The sequence below is a fragment of the Danaus plexippus genome, chromosome 5 (assembly GCF_018135715.1).
Source record: "Danaus plexippus chromosome 5, MEX_DaPlex, whole genome shotgun sequence".
NCBI classification, from domain to species: Eukaryota; Metazoa; Arthropoda; class Insecta; order Lepidoptera; family Nymphalidae; genus Danaus; species Danaus plexippus.
Genome location: NC_083539.1, coordinates 700192 through 722693, shown reverse-complemented (window position 1 = coordinate 722693; position 22502 = coordinate 700192). Strand labels below are relative to the sequence as shown.

Here is a 22502-nt window from a genome sequence, read left to right as displayed (position 1 = left end):
TTCTTAATATTTGGTTAAAAATAATAGAATTTACTTTTAACCAAATATAATTAATGATAGAGATTGTTTTTGGGATGGTTTAATATATTTTTAAAACACTCTTAATTAAGTGAAATAAAAGTGCAAATATCAAGAAACATTAGTGATTATTTTACTTTGATTTTCCTGCAGGATATTTAAAATTAAATTTGAATTTGTGTGTGTAAATATATTTTTTTTGTTTCTCGATATTTTTACTCCCAACTCTTAAATCCTTATATAATTTTCTTTTTTCCGGCTAATAATATTTTGTTCTCTACAATTTTCATAATCTAATTAAGTATACACGGATAAATCGAAAATTGCATTCGATATTAAATGGAATATTTAACTTTTTACTACTTACATGTATTATCTATGCATAAATATTTAATATAGTCAATTGTCAATAAAGAAATAAGAAACTCTAACCTAAAATATATGGCATAGTAGTAAATATAAGAATAAAGTTTCTCAAAATACATCAGTCATAAATAAAATGGCTGGAATAATATTTCGTAAGTTATTTTAATAGTTTGATAATTTTTCGTGTATTCTTTTAAAGTATTTAATTTTACAAATCTTATAAAATATAAATATCTCGTTTCAGGTTCCTTATTCAATACATCTTTAACATTGAATAAAACTAATATAACAACAATAGTAAGTATACGAAAAAATAATATTAACTTAAGTCAGTGAGAGATAAAATAACGTTGAAATTGAGATTCCAATGACTTGGTATTCCATTTTAGAGATCCATTAACACCGGCGCAGTATACTATGCGGCTCGTAAGGGAACGAGGGCGAAAGCGAGGGCAAAGAAAGTTAAAGTAGAAATTACAAAAGTCGGTTTTATACCACACAACCAGAGAGGAAAAAATAAGTAAGCATCAACAAAATTGAGATAGATCAATGATCACACTGTCGTAAAACATTGTTTTATAATTTATAATATGCTATATATGTTACATATATGACTATATAAATATAATTCATAACAGTTCCAAATATAAAATCAATCATAATCTTTGTACAAAGGCAACTATTATTATTGCTGTCATCAAAATATAACTTTTACAATTACAGAGACACAAAGGTACATGTTAACAAGCATTTAGATGATTCAAACAAGCAGATATCAAAGGATGATGTTTACCCGATGCGGTATTATCGTTGGGTAGTGTACACCGCCGAGGAGGCTGTCCTCGCTCACAAGGAAACTCACCATCCAACCATGTACAATGTACCCGATGCACTTGTCCTTGCTCAAGTTGAATTAAATATGGAAGCCGTTAAGAAGGTATTGGAAACATATTTGGATGAAATAGAGACATCAAAAAGCATCTTAAGGCCTGTCCTCACAGTTGGATCAGTAAACAAGCCCAAAGTGCTCCACTACGGTGTTGATTTGAATGATCATCCATTAGGATATAGTCTGTAATCTTGATTCATTCCAGAGAGCCCTGCATTCTTCTGAGTTTCCCGTTAAGTTACAGTAAAGTTAATAACTTCTTCAACAATTATAAATAAGATTATCATTATAGTCAGTTTCATATTATAAAAAGAATTTTGTGTGTTTATCCATGACAAGACAGATCTGAACCACTGGTTAGTTAGGAACACCTGAGTCTTCACAGATTCTTTTGGTGTTAAAATCACTACACCATCTTTAATATATAAATGAAATTATACGCTACTGATGAACCACGATTGAAATAGTTTATAAAAAATATTCCATAAATTATAAGAAAATTTTTATACATCAAAATAGTATATAAATGATTCATATACTAAAAGTTCTATGCAAACTGTCTTCCATTTGTCCCAAGTCTCCATAATTCCCTTGAGAAGAAAATTGATAATTTTCACATTATATAAGCTAAAGAGTTAATTAAAAACATATAAAATTAATCTTTACAGAACCGCTACATAGATAACTTCTCCCGTCTAACGCTTCTGCCAAGGATCTTCCCTCGTGATGAGGAGCGTACTATCCTCGCTTTCTGTAAGGGTCCGGAGCTGATCAAACAAGTGGCGGAGGCCGGCGCCACCACCGCCGGCAGTACAGAACTCGTCAAGAAGATACAGGTAGCAAAACATACATACATAATAACTTATCTAGCGTGCTACGTACGCGCTACAGATTAAAAAATAAATGAACGTCGCCGGGGCAACATCGTTGTATGGATAAAATATTACATTATGAGTGACGCCGCTGACTCCGCGGAACCAACACCAAGCCGTGTGAACCAGAAGATTCCTGATACCACACAAGCAATGGAATGGTATTCCTAACATCGGGGCAATCATGTAGTCTCAGGTATAGGTTATAAGTTTTAATATGTAATTCTTATTATAATATACATATAAGTTAGTTTCGTAGTTTTCCTGGAACCTCTGGTTGCTTCGAAACATACCCTATATAATTAGTGTGTAATCATATTTTTATAAATGTATAAATCGCTGCTATTTTCATTATTTGTATGAAGTTAGCGGTAGTAAGCTTCAATTTGTTACAATGTTTTTAAAGAAATAACTTAATTATTTCTTAAACATTACACATAATATATGTCATTTGTTTCAGGAAGGTTCATTAAAACTCAGCGACTATGACTATGTGATAGCTCATCCTAATATACTGACGGAACTGGTGCCAATAAGGGGTCTGATGAAGAGAAGGTTCCCCAGTCCCAACAACGGTACACTGGACGCTAATATATGTGATTTGGTGAAGAAGTTTGCCGCCGGAGTACAATACAGAGTTGTTAAGGATGAACACCAACAGAATTTTGGGTCTGTTGAAGTGCCAGTTGGGAGGGTTAGTACAGCATACAGACAGGATATAAGCCTTTTTATATATATATATATGTATGAACTTTACATCATAAATTTTAATTTTTAAAATTTCTGTTAAAATATTTTTTTTCTTTCTAATGTATACTTTTTTAATAAAATCTTTTTTTATAATTTTACAAATTACACCCTGTCCAAAAAGACTTATATATAAAAATACAGATTGCAAATCAAAAGCTTATCCGAAAATTATAAGTCGACTTTTATCCCAAACTTTTTTTTTTATTAGAGAACTCAAAAATTGTCTATGAAGTAAAAATAACAATAAAGGAGAGTAATAGAAACTTCTTTTTCAGCTGGACATGGACGCTCAACATATTGTAGAAAATGTTGATGCATTGTTGAAAGATATTCAGTCGGCGCGACCGAAGCGAGAGGGTCTTTTTATAACCAGGTATAATAAAAAAAAATTTAGTAAAATTACGAAATATCTCAAATACGAGAGTTAAAGTGAAAAAAGTAGTAAATGTTCAATACTTTTGAGATGCATACTTTATATGAGAAGATTAAAATGTACTGCAAAGATTTGTCAACTGTTGCTCGTATAAGTATGCCACTAAATAGTATTTATACATTGTAGGTGTTTTATTACAAGTCCGCCCTCAAGCGAGAAACTCAAGATAGATCCATTCGTTCACGTCGACCGAACACTATCTAAGGAAGTACAAGAAGACAGTGATGATGAGGATGAAGCTGTAGCCGCGAGATCATAATTACTTATTGTAAATAGTTAGAAGTTGTAATTAAAATATAAATTAATAGTTCATCTTGTGTTTCACTTCCTTTCAGCCTTTAGAGTTGTTTCGACAAAAAACTAGTCCCTATTAAAATTTATTACAATATTTCTTATAGCACACACAATTAAAAATATTTAAAATGTATGAAAAATATATAATAAAAAAAAAAACTTGAAAGTTACCTCTATATTCTCATGACGTTTCCGAACGTAACAGGGGCGTAAAAGTTAAAACAATCCGCCATTTTGTCCCAGTGACAATTTTAGATTTTATCTAGTTTTAACCCGTCTTTATTCAAATAATCCGTATTTAAAAGTGATATATTGTGAGCTGTGTAGTGTTTAAAAAGCCTGTGATATTTTTGTGTACAATTATTTTTTGTTTACGTTTCTTATATCTTGACGTTATTAGTTGACCGATTTTGACGTCGAACGGACAACTAGATATCAAAATGGGTACAAGAGAGGACGAGTACGATTATTTATTCAAAGGTAAATATTCTGATTCTATTTTTATCATATCGTTATTCATTGGAATGTATTCGATATATAAAAATACATAATGTGTATAATACGTTTAAACCATTGTTTTATCTTGAATGACGTACATCAATAAGTCATGTATCGGATTTTTATCATATTTTAAAAGAGATTTTTCTTAATAAATATCTTGTTATGCAGTCCATATCTAAGTATATTTATTTGCAAGCGCCTATAAATAGTATAAAACTTGCGCTTTGTATTTTATCAGCTGATTTCAGCAACACCCCACAACAATATGAGTCACCATATACCTTCGCATAAAGTCCGAATCACTTATCCAAGATATATAATGTACAATAAATAGTTATAATGAAGCGCCGTTTCTTTTGTTCCAGTTGTTTTGATTGGGGACTCTGGTGTGGGAAAAAGTAGTCTTCTCTCCCGTTTCACTAGAAATGAATTTAACCTAGAATCGAAATCTACGATAGGGGTGGAGTTTGCAACAAGGAGTATAGAGGTAAACAATGTACACATTACATATAAAAAAAACAGTGCATTACACTACACAAAGGCTTTGTCCCTTGTGTCTGATTAATGTTAATGACTACTGAAGATAGTTATTTCTTTACAATCATCATTTCAAGGTCATTTTCGTTATATTTATTAATGTATCGATGACTCACCGCTGCCAAATAGCACCATTAATTGGTTTTATAGTGCTACCATATCTTTTGGCATTCAAAAACATGCCGTACAATCTTTTGTGCATCAATTTGTATTAATATGTCGATAACTAAATGTGAAAATCAACTATCACGATGAACCTGATATATTGAACCATAAATTTCTTTAATATAATACGAAACTATGTTAAAACATGCAACGGTATATCAATACTCTCATTATTACTATAGTACTGTAATGTTATGATGTCTATTGAGAAACTGTATTGTCTAATTCCGATATCATCTCTCCACACACCACAGAATTCACAATTCTGGCATTATTCCAATACAATTTTCCCTTCAACCTGAGTTGTATACGGTACTTTGATATGAACTAATCGCTTGAATGAATTTTACAAACGGTCTCAGTTGTTTGATTTATGTGAGTATCATTTAATCATTACGTCCGAGACTATTTAAAGATTTTTCAGATAATCTAAAAAAATATGCGCTATTTTCTTTTTTCTTTCCTTCGACTTGTTAGGAGTGAGAAACATTCAGTTCAAAGATATAGGGCGGAGAGTATTGATTCTCATCTCATTAACAAAATAGTTATACATATTCTACTGTCTTTGTTATATTGAGGGATTTTTAAGGATCATGGAAATATAACTTTGTAGATTACCTTTGTTGGTAAAAAAATAGTTTTTCACGCAATAATATCCCTTTAACTATCTTTTCTAGATTGGTTTTTTATTTCAAATCTATATTCAATTTTCATTCTCAACGCAGTTCAATGTTATCAGTAAAATATTTTTTAACCAACTTCAAAAAGGAGGTTTCTCAATTCGACAGGATATATGCATTTTTGTATTGATGATAAAAGTTCTTTTTAAGATTCAAAATATTAGTCTTGCAGCAATTTATATAGATCTCTTAATTTTTATAATATAGTAATACAGTGTTGTCTGTGTTATTCTACTAATTATCGAAAGTATTTGTTTCAGCCATTCCATCCAATTGATATAACTATTATTTTAAAAACCTATTTGAATATTTGTTATTTGTCACGGTGTTCAATAAAACTCTTGTATAATAGGGAAAGGTATTTTTTATCTGTACGTAAAGTAAATTAGTTATTACAACAAGCTCACAAAGATAACTTTCATTTTCGTATTCAATGTGTAATTTTTTACGGTTGTGGGAAGATTAATAGTTTCTTGCTCGAGTAATGTCAATGTGTACAGATGTTGATTTTCTTGATTACCCGTTTTTTCCATACGTGTAGTCGTGTAGGGTATATTATTATCCCACAACAGATGGGTTTTATGTGGTGCTGAGATGTTTCCTTTCAATGTTTTGTACATGGAAAGATTACCTATTTCAATACCTTAGTATGTAATCTTTGATGATTATATATAGATTTTATCATACGTAATGATATCTAAGAAGTTCGCGAGTATTTATTGAAATAAAACTATAATTTTCGGATTTACTACGCGGTTTTTTTACTATTTTAAAACTACATACTCCCTATGTTTCGGTTCCTTTGCAGCAACTGTGATCAAGGGCAGGCGAGATGATTTTTCATGATGATGTCGGGAGTATGTAGTTGAATTAATAAAAAAACTCGTAGTAAATCCGAAAATATTTGTTTTATTTCAATGACGCGTTAAAGACATATAATGTGTGAAATGTTTAAACAAGTTTTCGTATTTATATAAATATTGGAGATAATAGTTTCGTTAATGTATACTTATACGAATATTTTGCTGATTTTTTTTATACATTTTCATTGTGTAACACGTTTCTGTATGATAAATTAATTCGTATCTTTTTATTAATTAAAAAAATTTTTTTTAATTATAAATTAATAAAAGTACTTTTTCATAGATTGCAATGAGGTTATATAACTTTGCCATGTCTGTGTGATATTTCATCAGCATATTTAAAAGAAACGTATCAAGATATGTTTATCAATAAGTGAACATAACTGTTTTTATTATATATTAATGAATAATATTGTCGCGGTGACGTCACCCACGCTCTGCCACAGCAGTCGCCGGCATATTTCAATTAAACACGAATGTCGTATGAAAGATCGCGGAAGTGTCAATGAACCTCTAATTAATTTATATGACCCCTTTGAACCCGACGTCTTGTTGGCCGACCTCAGTCTGTACTATACGATCCAATAACATATACTATAGTTTTTTTTTGTCTGATGATATTCTGTTCTCAAACTTTTCTCTTCCTTAAAACGATCTATAAAAATATTCTCTGTATTTTCACAATCTTAACGAAGTTTCTGAATATCTTGTTGTATAGTCACAATTATAATTGTTTTATGTATATAGGTGTGTGGGTTGTCTGTGTGTTTTATTATTTAATTAAACCTACATCATAAAGTAAAATTTCAATTTCAATTGTTCATAAAATACTTTCATACTTCGAGAAGTTCTGAAAGATTTAGAAATCTATTAATTTATATGCAAATTTTTTTAGCACATATTAAGTTAAATGTCTTTAGATAAATCATTGAACTTAAAGTGAAACTTCTAGCTAAATTAAACTCTATTGAACAGAGTCAGATGTTGCGTTGCGGGAAATTTGTTGTATTTATTGGCATTACATTTTTATTTGTTAGAAGCCTGAGTAGCTACGAATAGTGAGTTGGCCGACTGAGCCGAATACCGAATTGTGGCCGAATGTATATCTGCGTTTGAAACATTGCAGTAGAAATTGTACCATGACAATTTTTCTTCGTCGCAAGAATCTTTGCAGACTCGTCGTGGTCATCACGTATGAGTGATCCGTATACAGGATGACTTTCATGGGGAGATAGTTGCGGTGGTTTCCCTTTGCTTTCTGCACCAGCACTTATTTGGGGCTATTTAGACCCCAAGGCTTGCTGTAGCTTGTAGCCTGTTCCAACCAGTGGACTCTAAATACTCTTCGAAAGTACATATGACTTGGAAAAGATCACATTGGTACTTGCCAGGTTTCGAACCCGCGCCCTCACGTATGAGAGGCGGGCTTTTTAACCTGAATGCCACCCCGACTTTCCCATGACAATAGATTCACAAAATATTGCCAGTCCAAAGACTTTGAATTCCAAATCTGTAACAGCACTTAAATTAGTAACTAAGTAAAATATCAAGGACAGAGAGGTATTGTAATAAAAAAGGAATAACTAATATTTTTTAAAAAATAGAGGAGTTCAGAAAGGTGTGATGAATGACTGGGCGAAGTTAGTAGGAGTGGACTATAAATAAATTAAAGCAATACAGTTCGATTGACCCAAAAAACTTGCGCCGTTACGACTTAATTTCCGCTAACACGAGCTGAATAACTTGTCAAGTTATAATAGTAAAGAAAAAATTATTACATATATGTATTTACCCAAAACCAATACGACTTTGATTAATAATGTATTTATTTTCTTCATTAACACAAGAAAAATGTTGTAATATTCTAAATATCATATTTTCTATACCAAGCCCATTAATGACTTGTCAATATTGACTTACCACAGAACTATATATACGTATACTTTGAATGTTCTAACAAATACATTTAAACCGAAGGTCGACGGCAAAACCATCAAAGCCCAGATATGGGATACAGCCGGCCAGGAACGGTACCGGGCGATAACGTCCGCGTACTACCGCGGGGCCGTGGGCGCGCTGCTCGTTTACGACATCGCCAAACACCTGTCCTACGAGAACGTGGAGCGGTGGCTGCGCGAGCTCAGGGACCACGCCGACCAGAACATACTCATCATGCTGGTCGGCAACAAGAGCGACCTCAGGCATCTCAGGTACGTCGCACACGGCGCTTGTACACACTACACATATACTGGACATAGTGTTCGAGGTGCACTTTCAGATTTGCTTTTCAATCTCCAGCGTTACTTCCAGTAACGTCTTACAATATGGCTGAGGCCAGTGTTTATAGTTTTCAAATACAAGAAGATACTTGTATGTTGCCATAACAAAACTACAATGGTTCAGTGTTATAAGTAATTACAATCGATCATTAAATTAATTGTAAGGATTATAGTATATTATGATTAGTACGGCGCAGATGGCGCCACTTGTAACAATAGTTATATGATAATTATCGGGAGATTCCATTAGAAATTTCGAGGACTTATTTTTCAAATTATGACGTGTGAAAGTAAAACTCAGCACAAGGATCTTTGGACGAAAAAAAATTATTTCGCCCTTTCATTGAATGAGCAATAGTCTAATAAACATTCGGTCTGATTGAAACCTTCCTTGGCATTCAAGTTTAATAAAAAGTAGACTAATCACTCCTCATGACATTACCGTCCTGTGAGTAAAGTTTTTGACTAAATTCGTTCAAGAGATTAGGAGAGACAAGCGGACGGATAGAAAAATTTTCAGTAATAGTATTTCGTTGTAGGTACCTTATAAGTCATATGGGTGTAATGGAAACCTTTTAATTTGAAATTTAAAAGTGACGGTTGAATTTCATGTATTAGTATAGTTACGTGCCACTCATTTACCTACATCATGTTTGATAAAGATCTCGTTCTTATTCAGGAAAACAGTTTTAGTTATAAAATGTTTGCCTTCTGTGTATTTTAATACGCTTTTTTAGTAGTTAGGATGCGACGACATGACAAAGATTTCGTATAAAATTTATTTATTTTGGAAAATTCTAAGTTTCTTATTCACAAAGCATAATAAAATCAAACCTTTTGAGAGACATTCAATAGCGAGTCGTGTTCGATATAATAAAATTGTCCAATGTCTATTAAAGAAACTTAGAAGATCTTATTCTGTGTTCACAGATCTATCCCCACGGAGGAGGCGAAGGCATTCGCGGAAAGAAACGGTCTCAGTTTCATCGAGACCTCCGCTCTCGACTCCACCAACGTCGAGCCGGCCTTCCAGAACATACTCACTGGTAAATATACAGCACTGGAAAGAGTACGGAATGAGATCCTCGCTGTAGGCTAGTCACAAGAAACGACAGTATTGATTAAGACAGATAAACTCGATGTCACGTCTTAATCTTATAATTTCTGGCCAAAAACAAATGATACTAAAGTTTAAAATTAAATTAACATAAATTATAAACATAACTACTGTATTCCAGAGATCTACAGGATCGTGTCCCAGAAGCAGATGCGTGACCCGCCCGAGGGGGACGTGATCCGCCCGGACGCCGAGCCCGCGGACGTGCGCGCCGCCGGCGCCGACGCGGTCCGGCGCAACTGCTGCCAGTAGGGTGAGTATACGGATATTGTGATACACACACTCACACGTGCGCGCACACACACGCTCACTCACTCACACGCGTACAAACACACACGCACGCACGCACACGCACACATGCACCCACGGACGCCGAGTATTCATACAACGCGAGAAACACAGTAAAGTATTCAGAGAACACTAAAAACAGTCTGTTTTAAAGTCAACTAAATATCCCCGAATATATTGAAGTAATAGTGAAAGAAATGTTTACATAAATGTTATTTTCTGTTGCAGAGAGTCCAATTAACATTGGGAGAGAAAGTCAGCTATGAAAGGAATATTAAAGCAAGATAATGAATCATTCCCAGACAAGGTCAAACTACCAACGTAACTAATGTTGCCAGTCCGCGATACTAAAATCAACAATAGACAGTATTATACCTGTGTCTCCATAACGCTTCATCGGCTGGCAACACTACTGCTGTTAAGAGTGGCTCATGTAGATAGCTTTGTGTAATTATTGATATTTAGTGTTGGAACGATTGAAACTAATAAATCTATTATAATAATAAATCGGAGGCAACCACAGCAACGCGTGGCCGGCTGAGAGTGCACGCGTCGCATCGTTTGGCGCTTGTAGTACACCACAATGGAAAATACATTTTGCGTTAAGACGGAAATATATATATTGTTTCGATGTAGTAGATAATACATACATATATCTATTTATTTAGTTAATAAAGTGTTTATCAGCGACCTCGTCAGTTCGTCCGGAGACTCGTCTAAAGACATCTACGGGATCTATATCTACACAGCAATAAATCGACTTCATTCAAATTATTTTCGCATAACACTAGCAAATAGTCTTTTGTAAGGGATAGCTTTTTAAAATAAAATAAAAAAAAAACTTTTTTTATTTACGGATATTATGTGCCTTCGGATTCGGTGATGTTTTGGAGCTGCCAGGTGTCGATATCGAGCGTTTCTTATGGGTCTCAGCAATGTGAGTATGACTCCAACAGTGTGGTCCAACGCCGTGCAAACCTCATTAACATGCTCGTTACATATGTTCCGTAACATCCTGCCCGGTGACTGCCATCTTAGTGTATATCGCGGTGCCAGGGAGGCGCGGTATAGTTACTAAATTGTTGGAGTTATATTTTAATTTTACTGTCAATGCAATCCGAGATCAAATAACGCTTATGATAAATTTACGCGTATGTTATGATAACGAGGGCTAGTGCTCGGGCGCCGTCGGTGATGTTCGGGCGTTCTCGGGATGGTTCGGGTGCGCTCGGCAGGTCTCGGGATCGCTCGGGCGTGTTCGGTGGTCGTCGGGCGTGTTCGAGCGGTGTTCGTTAAGGATATGTTATTGTATTACATATGCATAGTTATTTTTTTTAGTGCCTGTCTGTGCATTTTCTGTAATTACTTTATTAAAGACAAAGATAATAAAAATATAATGTGAAGGTCTGCGAGTTTTATTCGCCAATGAAACGATGCTAAGATTTGATTCCGTTTATTGTGCCTTATTCCTATAACTTAAATATCACGACAACAGCGGTGTTGACTTATAGTGAGGGGTTCAGTGTGGGCGAGCGACACGAGCCGGGGTTACTTCTTGAGGAGGCTGTTGACGAGAGCCTTGAAGGCGTCCAGACCCTTCTCGTTGGCCTCCTGGTACCCGGGGGCAGTGGACTTCACGGTTTCATACCATCTGGAATAAAACGTTGACACGACCATATCAGAATTTGACTTCCGAAAGACAAAAATGACCTATGACCCAATATAAACTTAGAACTGTGTAATATGTGGAATAGAAGTACTATCATGAAAGAATTGCGAATAAATCATGATTAATACTAGCTGATGACGGCGGGTTTGCTCGCAACCCCTTTAAGATGAGTCATCCTAATGAGGTTTCATTATGTTTTTCGAAGATACCTTCCTTAGACCTGACATAATAGCAACGAAACTATCTCACGACATACTTTTTATTTTAAAATATAATTTTATATATCCATATGATTGAAGGAGGAATAAAATAACAAAGATTTAATTGAGAACACTCCCTTTTGAATTCTATTAAAAAGTTGCCTAAACTAGTGTTTATTTCATACTCTACCTGCAAGCGATCGCTGCTCGATCGTTATCGGTCCAGCCATTATTAGCCAGGACGAACAAACACACATACAAATAATTTTAAATATGCATATTTTGTTATAGATCATTATCTTAGGTACTTTTATATGGGTTCATTGAACGGATGTTAATTTGAAACTAAACGAGACAAATTTTGTCAAAACGCAGTATTCTAGGCTGAGGCCTACATGGTAATTTAAGCCTACCGACACTTTCATATCAAACTGGTTTTTTTTTTTGCTTTATTATAGAATATATATATTTTTAATCTTTGCAAATACTTTCCTTACTTTTTCCAATCACTCGATCTATAATTAAAAACGTCAAAAAATTCCTTATATATATTTAAAAATAATAAAAAGACTGGTGCAAGTTAGCATTATCATACCACAGACGAAGCGTATGCCGTCCCTCACTCGATGAGATACTTTAGTACGAAATGACCTGTACGAGACTAACACGGACTAAGGATATTGGAGCGACCTAACTTACGTAAGAAATACCTGTCTATGACTTCCTGTAGGAGAACGTTCAGTGACGATCAAAACAATAATGTATCAGTTATGACTTAAACGCTGCAACTGCCTTCGATCACCGACCTTTGTATTATAACCGTTAAAATCAATAATCTCATGATATACTAACAATCACTACATTTTATAGCATCGTTTAAAATATTTTAAGATTTATACAAAAAAAAATATGTCAAAATACGTATATGTTTCTTCTTTTTTAGTTCTTGTAATGTGAATGTCATATTTAGGGTGAAATACGACATCAAAATGTGACGTTATATAAAGAAAATTTACGAAGAATTTAGATTAAATAATATAAAATATCTCTTGAGAAGCTGAATGACATCGGATTTGTATGTATTCAAGAAATTTTAATCGTATTAGTGTTTATCGTGGTACCTCTTAACATTGGCGTATTTCTTGAAGTCGATGTCGGAAGCCTCGAAGCTGGAGACCCCGGCGACGATGCTGAGGTCAGCGACCGTGAGGTTGGGCCCCGCCACGTACTTCTGGCCCTCGAGGAACGTGTCCAGTAACTTGAGGGCGTCCTCTACTTTGACCAACTTATCCTGGTCGGCCGGCGCGCCGCCGAATATTTGTGGATACTGGAATATAAAGGGATAGTGACGATTGATACGCTAATACTCACTAGATGGTTTACTTTGATAGGACAGTATGTGGCTATGATCACATTTGTGTCTGTTTGAGTATGCCTCGATTATAAATTAATGTTATCAACGTGTATTAACACAACAGAGCAGGCGGCTCGTAATAGTCTCGTACTTCAAGTGGAATGTTTGCTTACGAAACCCGCGAAGGGCGAAGCGGTCGGCTCATTGGAATGCGTTAGAGTTACGATCGCTTACACAGTCTATAGACAACTTGACTGTACGAAAACATTATAGCAGTCCGTGTTGGACCGTAATGAGCTTTAAAACCGGAATTATATTTTAATTTATAAGATATAGCCGACGGAATCGTAAATAAAACCAGGAAAAAGTATATATTTCTCATACTTACGAAGTAGTCGCTGAATCTTTGATACAAAGTGCCGATGTCGAAGTAGAGCCGTTGGTCGACCAGCGCTCTGGCCTTGGGCTCCTCGGGGTACAGGGCGCTACCTTTGCCGTACTTGTTCACCAAGTAGGTGATGATGGCGCGGGACTCGTAGATAGAGTACCCGTCATCCACCAGGGTCGGAACCGTGTGTTGGGGATTGATCTGACAACAAAACCATTCATTGATTCTCTCTCTCTCTCTCTCTTAGTTACACCGAGCTATGTAAAGAGGGATTTGTGAATGAACAAGGTCGCGACTAGAGACAAACAGTTCTGATACTTAGTGATCGTTATTAATTGACTCGCAAGTAATTATATTATTTACATCCTTGAAGTTTTCCTGTGACGCTGTCGTCCATTTGATATATTGAAGGAATATTTTGTTTAAAAACGATCACGACAAGGAAATAATTTACAACTATCGTAGAGATATAAACATTGTTAAACGAGATTTTTTTTATAAATATCGCTATTAATGTTACGTATTATTTATTACACATTGTGAATTATTATATTCGATTGTTTGAAAAACTTGTTTAAATTAAATAAATAATAACTGTGGTGATTTTAATTTATTATATAATTAGTTCTAAATATAATATCAAACTATTGACAAATTGTTTTTGTGTAATTACCACCTTATCAAGCGAAACATACAATATGGAGTCAAATAAAATATGTTGTTTCGTGTTGTCTAAGAATGTTCTAGAACGTGCCACTAATTTAAGTATTTTTTGTCATATTTTCGAGCAGGTAACCAAAACTAATCAAAGGAACGAGATGCCTCATTTCATCTCTGGTGTCTGAATTTTTATTAAAACCGGTTTAAGTCAGTTTTACCTCAAGTAACATATCGTTACGTTTAGTTCGCTGCTTTATTACATTATAATAAAGACATCTGCAGTCTTCTGGAATATTGATATTACATTAAAAAACAATATCTGTATATTTCTAGAATAATATTGTAACAAGATTAAAAATACAAATCGTATGTACAATGGACACGAACGAGTTCTCGATAAAGATCAACGACCCCTTTTAAAATTACATCATGCACGCGATGCGACCTTCAAAGATATGTTCTGGGATAACAGCCCTTAGTGCAGTAACATTAAGGCATTGATTTGTCAATGCCTTGTCGACGTTTCAAACAGGGTTTTGGGAACAACTTTGCAAATGACCATGACTATTTTTAGATTCTGCGAGGTGCCTTCGTGTAATTAGATAACGAAATATTACTTTTGAAACAAAGCTTTTGTTACGAACCGTCCTAATTATAGTAATATCAGAACTCATTATACCCCTACCTCTATGATGAGTTGCCATGGTCAAAGTTAACATACAATCTTGAGTTTTCAAATTATATATAAAAAAAATAGTGCATGGAGTCCGTCCGCGCAGAAGAAGTGAAACTTCGTAATTTGGAAATGAAAATAGAAAGGGGTAGAAATAAATTTTTAGTAAACTCATATCGTTTCTTTAAGACAAACTTTATAAACATTGCTTACAATACACAATTGACCCATCTATTTACCCTCGCTCCATCTCTTTCAATCCCCCCCCCCACCCCCCAGGAGCCTTTAACGTTAAACGCAACCATGTCGGAAGGCGCATAAGAAGCTACACTTCAATACGAAAAATATCTGTGTATAGTGTAACGCAGCTAATTTATTTAAAGATGCATTAGAGTCGTTAGTTTTTCCATGAATTGTAATGATAAATGGAACACGTATCGATTTGCATGAGGAAACGGAAAATTTAATCATTAATTATAAATATTCTCAGCTCAATTATTGTTTATTTATTTAATTGATTCCTTTACAATTAATATTAAATGTAAACAGTGTTTTCTTTGATTAAACACATTGAATATGTTTTTTTCTGATCATGGTAATGACTTAGGACATTTTGAGTTAATTACGTACACATTTTTTGGGTTCTGTAGTGGTTTTAAAAAATATTACATTTAAAGATTTTTCAAAATCAATTTAAAATTATTTGAGGAGCTATCCGATATCACGGAATATAAATTATATATTTATATTCGCATTTTTTATTACTCACTTCTGTTTTGTATAAATATATTCTAGTATGTAGCGTATATTTCAAAGAAAAATATTAATAATTACAAGTCGCTAGTACAGTTCCGTTGCTCATACATCGAACTATGAACATTTCATTTCAATTTGAAAAAATATTTAATATAATGAGATCTAAGACTTTCGCGAGTTTTATTCATTTAAATGAAACAAATATATTTCGGATATACTACGCGGATTTTGTTATTTTAAAACTACATAATCTCGACGTTTCTTTTCAGCAAACCTGGTCACGGTACCTCAAGACGAAGAAAGCTAAATTATTACCATCCTTGAATTTCCTCAAGAGCTGCCGGGATCAAGACATCATACCAACATGTGTCAAAATATCACCTAAAAAAGACATCAAACACAGCGGCAGGATACTCCACCAGGCAAGTAAAAAAAAAAGACATCTCGTCTGCCCGTGATCACGGTTGCTGAAAAGTAACCGAAACGTCGGGATTATGTAGTTTTAAAATAATAAAATCCGCGTAGTATATCCGAAATATATTAGTTTCATTTAAATAAAAAAAATATATTTAATGTAGCGTATTAAACTAGAATAGTATATAATGAAAGTTGTACCTTGAGGTATTCAGGTTTAAGGTGTTCTCCATGATGCAGGTCGACAAGCTTGAGGTTCAGATTGAGGTTGAGAGCGCGGGCTGTCAACAAGACAGCGCGGCAAGGCGCGGATCCGGGCACGTAGTACAGATCTACTGGCATTCTGCTACAGAGTATCAAAGAGAATTCAAATTACAATTTTTCTATAATTGTATGCAATTCATTCGAAATTAATTATTTCTCGTTGGCCAAACATCAAATTTGTGAATATAAGCAAACATAAAAAAAATGTTTCATATTTCAATTGGCATTGTACGGTTCTTTCTTTGCCTTTTTCATACAAAAGTTTTTTAAAAAATAAATCAGGTTCACACAGAAAAGTTCGTTATTAACGATGAACTCACGACTTTTCACTTGCGAATATTGTATTAACCTATTTATAGTCTTAATCTTTTATAAACTGGAACATAAAAAAGCCCAACTAACACCGTGTTAAGATTGTGTTCTCTAAGTTTAAGGTAACATTATTTCACTTATAATTATTGTTGTTGTTGAACAGACTAAAAACTAAAATAGTGACAAATATGTTTCCATCTGTAAAAAAAAAATCTAAATATAATATCGGAAGTTAAAAAAATACAACATTAGATAACCTCAATTTTGTCACGTTATTTATGAAGTGAAGGCGGAAAAAGAATCGACACGGTAATAGTTGATTGTTCAATGCTAGCTAAAGGCCGTGCAATTCTTTTTTTATAGAATGACTAAAACATTTTTCAATCGAAATCCGAGTAACCCACAGCCGGTTACAGAAAAAAATCAATAGACTGTTTAGTTCATTTAAATTTATTTCCGTACTTTTTATATATGAAGATAGTTGTAGGAAGTTAGATTTTAAAACTAAATCGACCTTAAATCTTATAAAAAATATATTTAATTAATTAAATACTATAAATTGATTACTGTTGTTGTCATAAATATAAATAATTATACGGAAGTTTATTTGTATTGTATAACATTGTTATACCATTTCTGAAAAGTAATGTTTCATATCACTCCTATTATAGTTTTCATGTGAGAAAAAATTATGCTTCGAAGAAAAATACTATGTTCTTAAAAAGGATTTTTCTGAACTGTGTCATACAAAACTTTCACCTCGTTTTCCCGTGATCACGGTTACTGTTAAGTAACCGAAACCTAGGTTACGTGTAGATATAAAATAATAAAAACACATAGTGCCTACATGCGAAAATATTTGATATCATTATGTGCCATACAAAATAGTTTACGTACATTGAATTATAGGTAAGTACCTGTTGTTGTGGGAGTTGAAATATATTTTTACACAAAACGTAATATTGACAATATTTTATAAAATAAATCTCAACAGAGACTATAGTTAAAAATGTCTTTTAACGAGAAATTTGTTTAGATGACATTGACAGATACTTCGTTTTGGGAAATCCCGCGAAATGGGGTCGAGATTGCGAGAACAGAAATAAACAAAAATTAATGCCCTATTAAGAAAGTGTTTTCATATATTTCATATTTAGCATGTTTATATATTATATTTGTTAGTGAAATAAGTTACTTTTATTACGTCAAATATATTTTATCGTTGCCTTATCAATATTATGCTTGCGAATCTAAGATAAATTATAAGTACTAACATTATTTGTTGAAACATTCCTACATATATTATTTCACTCGATTCAATTTATAATTAAATTATAATATTAAATGATTTAAACATATATTATTTTAAATATAAGCAAGACACAAAGTTTGTTGTTTGAAGCGAAAGTATTTTTTAACTATTTTAAGCAGACCTATAACACATACTTCTGCACGAAAATTCAAATCTGTGAATTTCTTATAGCGGTTCGTATTTCGTTTATACCACGAGCTACTTTGTTACACTTCAGTCTTGACATAATTATTAAGGCACTAAAATAATATTCCGTTTAAACTATGTAAGTTGATATATTATATATATTTTTTCATGTTAATATACATTCTATAACAAATTAAATAATATCTTCAAAATCCGCACTCCCAAAACAGAATCTTACAAAACAAAACAAAAAAATATACTTAGGAGGAAAACTTCTTTTGTCTTCGATTTGACACAATATATATGTATTTAAATATATCTTTTTTGTGCATTAAAATGAAACTATATTTTGCGGATATGATTAGGAAGTTTTACTCCAGGTTTCGGGATTCACATCACGTAACGTCGGGTCAAATCTATATATATGCGAGTATAAAAGAAAGTCGTGTTTGTCACAAGAATGGCTGTACTGATTTGGCTAAAAATTGGTGGGGTATTAGTTTAGAACCAGGAGACATAGGATACTTTTCATTTATCGCCTGAGAGATCGCCTGGTCACCTTTACATTTCTAATTATTCAGTGCCGCCTAAATGTTACAATTTTTACTCAGCGTTCTGTTTGATGTGTGTATCGCTGGTAGAATTGAAAATTATAATTACGTGAGAACATCGCAGCTCGACGGAATTATAACGGGAAAGAGGCCGTAATCCACTTAACATTAATATTGACGGTGAATTAAAAAAATAGGGAATCCTTTAAATGTGCTTCATTTAAATCAAACTGGAAAATTATTTCGTTACAAAACACGAAACAATATATATGATTTAAGCGTTTTTTATTATTGGTTTTAGAAAAAATATATATGTATGTCAAAAATATTTGAACTGCCAGTCATGAAAATACTTCAAATAAAGATAATTGTAAGTGCATATGTGATGTCATGTTTATATGTTGTCATAAGTATTGAAGCGTACACTTACATTATCATTAAGTTGTTTAATCTTATACTATTACATCAAAGCTAAAGAAGAAGAAGGTAACACATTTGTCACATTAACGGGCGTAAGTTTTATTAAAAAGGCAATATTAAACTTAGTACCAGCTTCTATTATTGACTTTCACACCGAACGTTTAAATAATTCTCACAGATATAACATTGACTGTTATTATAATGATTTCTAATGAAAAACCTTGAAACCGTTGGTGTGTAGGTCGATAAATCAAAACTTGGTCAGACTATTATAAGTGAACATATGATATAATAAATACTTGTGATAAAAAAAGCTTCGATGTTCTTAAATAAAAAATGAATTGAACCTTTTTATTACAACATCAATCCATCGAACCATCTCGTAATTAACTTTAAAAAATATATTTAATTTAACGTGATAACAATAAATATTATAAGTATTAATTAGTAAAAACTAATTAATAAAGTAAACGTAACAATAATAAGAGCACATTACCTTAATAAAGTAATATTTTATTCAAAGTTGTTGAACGGAGCGTCACTCGAAGGGGCCAGCGTTCAACACTAACTGTTAGCGAGTAAGCGTCGGTAGAGGGAGGTCGCTTTTATACTCGCGCCAAATCTACACCGTAGTGATGCATTTACCAGTTTATGTTTGTGTATTGTAAGAGTTAGATATTATTCATGATATATCATTGAAATTTTGTCGCTTTTCAACATTGCTGTATTATACTGTTATAATAATGGTAATGAATAAGAAATGATTTGATTTCCATCGAATATACTAATTGCTTTATATTTTAAGAGCTCTGACGTTACAGTGACAGCTTATGTTTGATTGAAGTTTTTTTTTGTTTAGAAATAATCTTTGGAGTTTTCTACAAGGACTACATATAAGTTAATTAATAATTTGCTATTAATGCACAAGCTGTTCCATCGTCTTTGTCTGCATGGAATGATTATACTTTTATTATTTATAATAATAAAGATATCTAAAGTAGAAGTCAGTCCCGCCGCTTTCAGGATAATCGGGAGCAAATAGATACACATATAAAAATTATTAAAAAATATTTTCAAAGCGTATATTTAAAATTACAAAACTGATTTTTATTTAATTTATTCTGGAACCAGTATTAAAACTTTAAAATGTATTGCTTTACTTGTTATTATAATATAGAAGATACGTATACATTATGTATAATAAGAAATCCAACTAGGTCTGTTAAATTTTGTACGACTGAATAAAAAACGAAACTTTTCTAAGTATTCATAATATTCGCAGCCTATTCGAAACAACAACGCCATCTCCTAGACTATAAGAGGTCATTAATCAATACATATCATAACTTTACTTCTTTGTTGACTGAAAAAATATTCCGAATAAAACATTGAAATTATATATATTATTAAGCCATGAACTTGGTTAAGTTAATATAATTAATTTTAAACTTAAACACCCGTAATAAATCTGCATCGAAACATAATTCCAACAGGATACAAATTAGAATGACGTCGCCCGCGCATTTTACAATTGATTCATAGCGTATTTCCCCGGTACAAAGTACGTTTTCTAAAAGTTTGACTATTATGACACAAGAAAAAACCTACATTTCGTAATTATTTCACTTATATACGATAAAAAGTTATAATTAATAAATAAATTTAGGTTTAATATTAAATACCATGCAAATATATTTTTTTAACCTTAAGTAGTTTATGTATAACAGATCACTTTTATTTATTTTCAATACTGCAAACTAGACGTATAATTAATCTGTAAAGAAATATTTAAGATTCTTTAGCAAGATTTTCAAAGGTTTTGATTTATAGTACGTCATTTTGGATGAAAATCTTTGGCAATATTGTAACAGACTATACGTCAAAATGACAATCAGATACATAGATTACTTTAACATTTGTTAATAGCGGTATGTGTTGCGAAATGCAATTATTATTAAATAATCCTTGTGTGTTTCTGCCGGCACCGGTATATATTAGCTATTGTGAATATCTTCCTAAAATGTATATAAGATGTAATAGGTATTATATATCCGTGTTTATTATTATATTAAGTTTATTTAAAAAAAAAGTATTGCAATGCATTTTGGTGGATACAAGTAGAATTGTAATGTATGTGTGTTAATTGTATTTTCTTGTCTTCATTGTCTCGCCATCTTCTTAAGATTTTTTTTGGTGTTTTTTTATTTACCCGTAATTTAATGTTCCATGAAAAACTTTGTCACGTGTTAGGGATGTCAGTGCTTAAATGTTTGATTTATTAAAATATTTAATTCGAAAATTAAACTATTGTAATTTTTAAATAATGTTAGGCTTTATATTTCAAACTCTTTCACAGTTATTTAAAAAAAACAACCTAAATGACATTTAATGTGGGGCTAAAATACCTAGATAATTTTTTTTCGTCATTGAGATTTAATAAATGTTTCATACAGATATGTCTTTGTACATGCCTAAGGTCAATGGTAGGGTTTCAGATGTCATCAGATCTCCGGCGCCGTTCCATCTTCAGCCACCGTGACGTCAACAAAGGATGCTATATTGTGTTGAATTTAGCCCTTATTGCATCGAGGTGGAACAAACATCTGATATCCACGAATTGTGTGCTTTGTTTTTAAGTTGTATAATAAAAGAGAATTTTGAGACTAAATTAACAATTTGGAGTTATAATTAAATTTAAACGACAAGGAAGTTATAGAAAGGCTAACCTATAGAAACATTTCGATAGTGTAACAATCCCTTATTATGACCAATAAATAATTTCTCTCTTATTTTCTTAGATGCATAATAATGTTGTTGGTAGATTATTATTTTTTTTGGTAAAATCAATTCACTTTACTGATTTTCATCAATAAATCAATTTTCCCAATAAGAATTGCCTTAAGACAACCGCTTCTACTGCCGTTCTACGTTTGAAACATTTAAATATTTCTTATTATATATTAACGAGGACCAATTAAAGAAGCTTGAGTTGCTTCCTCACAGGTAGTCGTTTTGAATTTGTCTTAAGACAATATGAACATGTCTCGCAACTTCGCTCTAACTTCAGGTGATAACCAATACTCGTTCGCAAGAATTTTAACATTCTTTGTATTCTTTATTCCTTCATTTCGAAACAAATTAAGTATCTTAAGGACTAGCTTCGGTTATTGGTCACTACTTTTCGTCACTATTCTTCTCAACAACTTAACTTCAAAATTTATGAGTCATTTCTCACCATTTTACAAAGAATTTTGACTTGTTAAAGCAAATCGATTAAGACTTATAATATAATCGATTAAGTCTTCCTTTCAATAAATAATCCAAATGCATTTACATATTTAATAAATATTT

The 22502-nt window shown here is 32.6% G+C and overlaps 3 protein-coding genes across 4 annotated transcripts; 2 read left to right on the top strand and 1 right to left on the bottom strand.

The window, feature by feature from the left end:
- The first annotated feature begins 387 nt into the window (after positions 1-387).
- LOC116769143 (large ribosomal subunit protein uL1) lies at positions 388-3640 on the top strand. Its single transcript, XM_032660173.2, has 8 exons — positions 388-536; positions 629-681; positions 774-904; positions 1108-1321; positions 1942-2109; positions 2606-2839; positions 3171-3268; positions 3455-3640. Exons 1-8 carry the CDS (start codon positions 518-520, stop codon positions 3585-3587), a joined length of 1050 nt encoding a protein of 349 aa, XP_032516064.2. The 5' UTR covers positions 388-517; the 3' UTR covers positions 3588-3640.
- Positions 3641-3823: 183 nt separating this feature from the next.
- LOC116768881 (ras-related protein Rab-11A) lies at positions 3824-11455 on the top strand. The gene is made up of 6 exons (XM_032659747.2): positions 3824-4102; positions 4489-4610; positions 8346-8578; positions 9578-9693; positions 9886-10017; positions 10281-11455. The coding sequence occupies exons 1-5, from the start codon at positions 4063-4065 to the stop codon at positions 10014-10016; spliced, it is 642 nt and encodes a 213-aa protein (XP_032515638.1). The 5' UTR covers positions 3824-4062; the 3' UTR covers position 10017; positions 10281-11455.
- A 34-nt stretch (positions 11456-11489) lies between these two features.
- LOC116768880 (glutathione S-transferase 1-1-like) lies at positions 11490-19792 on the bottom strand. Of its 2 annotated transcripts, none has more exons than XM_032659744.2 (5): positions 19648-19792; positions 16368-16512; positions 13664-13864; positions 13043-13248; positions 11490-11703 (listed from the first exon to the last, which is right to left on the bottom strand). In XM_032659744.2, the coding sequence occupies exons 2-5, from the start codon at positions 16506-16508 to the stop codon at positions 11601-11603; spliced, it is 651 nt and encodes a 216-aa protein (XP_032515635.1). In that variant the 5' UTR covers positions 16509-16512; positions 19648-19792; the 3' UTR covers positions 11490-11600. The 2 variants fall into 2 exon arrangements, with proteins under 2 accessions (XP_032515635.1, XP_032515637.1); XM_032659746.2 differs by having other exon boundaries at positions 16368-16509; positions 19648-19787.
- Between the last annotated feature and the right edge of the window lie 2710 nt (positions 19793-22502).